Source organism: Nicotiana sylvestris, chromosome 11 (genome assembly GCF_000393655.2).
Source record: "Nicotiana sylvestris chromosome 11, ASM39365v2, whole genome shotgun sequence".
Taxonomy (NCBI): Eukaryota; Viridiplantae; Streptophyta; class Magnoliopsida; order Solanales; family Solanaceae; genus Nicotiana; species Nicotiana sylvestris.
In genome coordinates, this window is record NC_091067.1 from 164,369,981 (window position 1) to 164,375,679 (window position 5,699).

Consider the following 5,699-nt stretch of genomic DNA (forward strand, 5'->3'; position numbering starts at 1 on the left):
ATGCGTTCGCGCAACTTCGAGCAAAATTTTTAATAAAAGGGGGTTCTTCAGAGGAAATTAAATTAATTTCATATAACCCGAGATGTGCAGTTCACTATTTAATCATACAAGAGTGACGAACGTTCGTAATTTTATTTTAAGCACAATTTCGGCCATAATTTTTTTATAATAAAAAATATTATCAATCTTATTGTGTACACGTATGCGTGACACGATTCTTTACATTTATAAAAATATATAATATGAATATACGTACGCGTGATTCGTTTCAAGAAGGGTCTATAATTGTAAACAATCTAAACAAAAGCAGTAACCAAATCATGCAATAAGAAAAAATGTATTTAGTAAATCAAGATAATTAGGCCAATTATAAAAATAGTTAAGCGACCGTGCTAGAACCACGGAATTCGGGAATGCCTAACACCTTGTTCCGGATTAACAGAATTTCTTACTCGGATTTTTGGTTCGCAAAACGACAAACAGAGTCATATTTTCCTCGATTCGGGATTAAGACCGGTGACTTGGGACGCCATAAAATTCCCAAGTGGCGACTCTGAAATAAATAAACAAATCCCATTTCGATTGTCCTTTAATTGGAAAAAACTCCCTTGTACCCTCGCGGGGGCGGAAAAAGGAGGTGCGACAGGTCCAATTGCTCATAGCGGCTCCTTATCCACTCTACATCACTGAGTTCAACTTCCTGTATGACTCTTAAAGAAGGAATCTCTATCTCGGCTAGGATGACAGCCACAGTACCATAAACCAGCATGTAGGGAGTTGCTCCGATTGATGTGTGAATTGTAGTGTTGTATCCCAATAGAGCGAAGGGTAACTTCTCGTGCCACTGTTTGTGGTTCTCTACCATTTTCCTTAGTATCTTCTTGATGTTTTTGTTGGTAGCTTCTACAACTCCATTAATCTAAGGTCTGTAGGCTGTGGAATTATTGTGTTTGATTTTGAAAGTTTCACACATAGCTTTCATCAAATCACTATTGAGATTGGCGGCGTTGTCGGTAATAATGGACTCGGGAACTTCGAATCGGCAGACAATATTATCCTTGACAAAATCTGCGATGACTTTATTGGTTACAACTTTTTAGGATGCAACCTCTCCCCATTTTGTGAAGTAATCAATGGCTACCAGAATAAACCTGTGTCCGTTTAAAGCAGTGGGCTCAACCGGACCAATAACATCCATTCCCCAAGCAGCGAATGGCCAAGGTGAGCTTGTTGTATTGAGCTCATTTGACAACACTTTTATCATGTCGGCATGCACTTGACATTGAAAGCATTTGCGAACATACTGAATGCAATCCATCTCCATTGTCATCCAAAAGTAACCTGCCCTGAGTATCTTCTTAGCCAAGACGAAACCATTCTTGTGTGGGCCACAGGTCTCAGCATGCACATCCTCAAGTAGCTTAGAAGCTTCCTTTGCGTCAACACATCTTAATAAACCCAAATCAGGAGCTCTTCTGTACAAGTTCCCTCTACTATGGAAGAAATGATTTGACAATCTCTGGAGTGTGCATTTCTGAGTGTATTTTGCATGCTCCTGGTATTCCCCTTTTGATAAGTACTCTTTGATGTCATGGAACCAAGGCTTTCCGTTTGCTTCTTCCTCGACATGAGCATAATATGCCAGCTGATTGTGGATCCTCACCGGAATGGGATCAATGTAGTTCTTATCTGGATGTTGTATCATGGATGACAAAGTGGCCAATGCGTCGTCAAACTCATTCTGAATTCTGGGTACATGACGGAATTCTATATTCGTAAACCTCTTTCTCAATTCCTGCACATGGTGCAGATATGGCAATATCTTGGAATTCTTGGTGGCCCACTCTCCTTGTACCTGGTGCACAAGAAAATCCGAATCACTGATCACCAGCAACTCCTGTACGTTCATGTCAACTGCCATGTTTAGCCCTAGTATGCAGACTTTATATTCCGCCATGTTGTTGGTGCAAGGAAATCTGAGTTTAGCAGATACCGGATAATGCTGACCTGTTTTTGACACCAAAACCGCTCCAATGCCCACTCCTTTGAAATTTGCAGCTCCGTCAAAGAACATCCTCCAACCGTCATATGCTTTAGTAATGTCTTCTCCTACGAATGATACTTCTTCATCAAGAAAATACATTTTCAGGGGTTATATACATGATATCGAATTCACTTAGTAGTATCTGTCACTTAGCCAACTTCCCGATCAGCATGGGTTTCTGGAATATATACTTCAGAGGGTCCATCCTGGATATGAGATATGTAGTGTATGCGCAGAAGTAGTGCCTCAATTTTTGAGTTGTCCAGGTCAAATTGCAGCAAGTGCATTCAAGAAGGGAATACCGTGATTCATAAGGTGTGAACTTCTTAGTCAAGTAATATATGGCCTACTCCTTCCTTCCTGTCTCGTCATGTTTTCCCAAAACACATCCGAAGGCTCCATATAATACAGATAGATAGAGTAGCAAAGGTCGTCCTAGTTCTAGCGGGACCAGAACTGGTGGTATGGATAGGTACTACTTGATCTTGTCAAAAGCTTTCTGACAATCCTCGATCCAGCTTGTTTGGACATCCTTTCTTAGCATCTTGAAGATGGATTCACATATGACTGTGGACTGTGCTATGAAGCGACTGATATAATTGAGACGTCCTAAAAATCTCATCACATCCTTTTTGCTCTTAGGTGGTGGTAACTCCTGAATAGCTTTGACTTTAGACGGATCCAGTTAGATCCCTCGACAACTGATGATGAATCCCAGTAGCTTTCCTGCGGGAATCCCGAATGCATATTTTGCAGGGTTCAGTTTCAAATTGTACCTCCTCACTCTATCAAAGAACTTCCTCAAGTCTACTATGTGATCTACGACCCTCTTGAATTTGATAATGACATCATCCACATACACCTATATTTCTTTGTGTATCATATCATGGAAGATGGTTGTCATGGCTCTCATGTAAGTGGCCCCAGCATTCTTCAAACTGAATGGCATCATTTTGTAACAGTATACATCCCATAGTGTAATAAAAGTTGTCTTCTCTGCATCTTCTTTATCCATCCAAATCTGGTGATAACCCGCAAAGCAATCGCCAAAGGATTGGAGTTCATTCTTGGCGCAATTATCGATCAGGATGTGTATATTCGGTAGTGGGAAGTCATCCTTGGGACTTGCTCAATTTAAATCCCGATAGTCGACACATACCCTGACCTTCCCATCCTTATTCAGAACTGGCACAATGTTAGCTAACCAGGTTGGATATTCAACCACCCTGAGAACTTTGTCTTTAATCTGCTTGGTAACTTCCTCCTTGATTTTCAGACTCATGTCTGGTTTGAACTTTCTGAGTTTCTGTTTTACTGGCGGACACATAGGATTAGTAAGCAAGTTGTGAGCCATTATGGAAGTGCTCAAACCTGTCATGTCATCATCTGACCATGCGAAAATGTCCTCATATTATTTTAGGAAATGAATGTACTCTTTCTTCTCTGTTGGTAACAATTGAATGCTGATACGGGTCTCGTTGACGGTCTCGGTGTCTCCCAAATTCACTGCTTCGGTCTCGTCCAGATTGGACTTAGGATTGTTCTCAAAATTTTCAACCTCCTTGATAATTTCTTCAGGTGTCTCATCCTCATCATCCAAATCACTATTCTCATGTTGTGTTGCCTCATTACATGTCACAATTACCGGTTCATCAGGAAAAGTAATAATAATGCTGTAGAAAAGAAAAATGTAAAGATAGTAGTGAATAATAAAGAGCAAATACATTCGATTAAAACTTGAAAAATTGTCCAGACAAGGTATGGCTCGATAAATCGAGCATTCATTTTGAAACAAGTAAAACTTAAAACCAAATTACGAGAAATATTAAATTCCTAGAATGGCTTATAGAAGTAAATTCTACCAAGCTACCCAGGGACTCGGAGGGCTTAGAATGGTGTGGCGGCCCAGTTCCTGAGAACAACTCCCTTCGCCATAGTCTAAATAGTGAGGCCTTCTTCCTCCTCCTCCTCAATTATGGCACCACAGTCCATGTCCTCATCATCCAAGAACAAATTCTTCAACCCATCTAGCTCTTCTTCCTTTGCAGTCCCCCATATCATGTCAGCCTGATGAAAAGCTTGTTCCAAACATGGAACTGGTTTCTCAAGAGGGTAATACGATCTGTGCCATAAAGGCGACCAATCATTGTACTCTTGCCATGTATACTGGTATCCAAGCCCAAAGGTGGTACCATGATTTTTCAGCTGTATTGGTTTGGTGATGCCTTGGAGGTTCTTTCCCAACCCTTTGTCGGGTTCATATCTGGACCATGCTAGTATGCTTTTTATTTTGTTACTCTACCACTTATCCTTCTCGACGACATTGACTCATTTGATGTGTTGATAAATATCCCCTCCTAGCCTTCTTCTATGTCCAATGGCCGGGATGGTTTGACTAGTGTAGATGGGATTACTCCCATCTCCATAGATGATCACCTCTTGACGGTTCCATTAGAATTTCACGGCTTGAAGTAGTGTGGAAGTCATGGTTCCAGCAGTATGGATCCATGGTCGGCCCAACAGAAGATTATATGAGGCTGGTATGTCAAGCACTTGGAATTCAACGTCGAACCAAGTTGGCCCCATCTGCATGCAAAGGTTGATTTCCCCGATTGTGGCCCTCTGGGACCCATCGAAAACCTTCACATTCATGCTTCCTGCCTGTATCTCATGGAAACCTTTGTCCAACCTTTTCAGAGTGTCTAATGGACAAATATTTAGGCTCGAACCTCCATCAACCAGGACCCTGGCAATCAACTTGTCTTCAAATTGCACTGTGATATGTAATGCTCGATTGTGATTCAAACCCTCGGGCGATAGCTCATTTTTGTGGAAGATAATCTTATGGCTCTCCAGCACTTGCCCAACCATGTTTGCCATTACTAGTGATGTTATTGGGTACATAAGCCTCGCGCGGTACTTTCATTAAAGCGTTCTTGTGTACCTACGAATTCTGCAATAGTGGCATGATAGATATCTGAGCAGGGACTTTAATTAGATGGTCAATAAGAGAATACTCGTTTGCTTGTACTTTCCTCCACAGGTCATCTAGCCTGGTCTCAATGATAGGCAACCTAGTAGTGACCTCCTTACTTGAACCTCCCCAGGTGTTCAGGTGTATAGACTCTTCTGGTTCTAGTCATTCCTTGTGTAGCATTAGATTTCTCTACCTTGTCTTTCTGTTTTCGCCGAGTCTCGACAAGATAATCCCAGGGTATTGCTTTTTAGTTAAATGGGGGTGTGGTTGATACTGTCATAGTAAAAGGTGTGACCACTTCTACTTCAAATAGGGTGGGGGTGGCTGCGAGTAGAGCCACTTCCACCTCAAATGGAACTGATGCAGTTACCTCAACCTCGATTGGGGACTAAGTCTGTACCACAATAGGAGTAAGTGTGACTGCAACTTTAAAGTCATCGCCTTCTTGAATAAGCCCAATCGACCCCTCAGGGTCCCATTCTTCATTTGTCTCTATCACATGTACACTATCACCTCTGTGATTAGGTAGAGGATTTTTGCGGACATTAGGTGTGACTTCCTTTGCTTGTATGACCTTGTTGTTAATTAGCATCTAGATTTTATCATTCAATGTTCAGCACTCAACAGTGGTGTGCCCTTTCATACATGAATGGTACGCACAAGTTTTGTTGGGATTGA

The 5,699-nt window shown here is 41.5% G+C and overlaps 1 protein-coding gene across 1 annotated transcript; it reads right to left on the minus strand.

Moving 5' to 3' along the window:
- Window positions 1-1,096: 1,096 nt before the first annotated feature.
- Window positions 1,097-2,143, minus strand: LOC138881953 (uncharacterized). Its single transcript, XM_070162258.1, has one exon. It carries the CDS (start codon window positions 2,141-2,143, stop codon window positions 1,097-1,099), a length of 1,047 nt encoding a protein of 348 aa, XP_070018359.1.
- Between the last annotated feature and the right edge of the window lie 3,556 nt (window positions 2,144-5,699).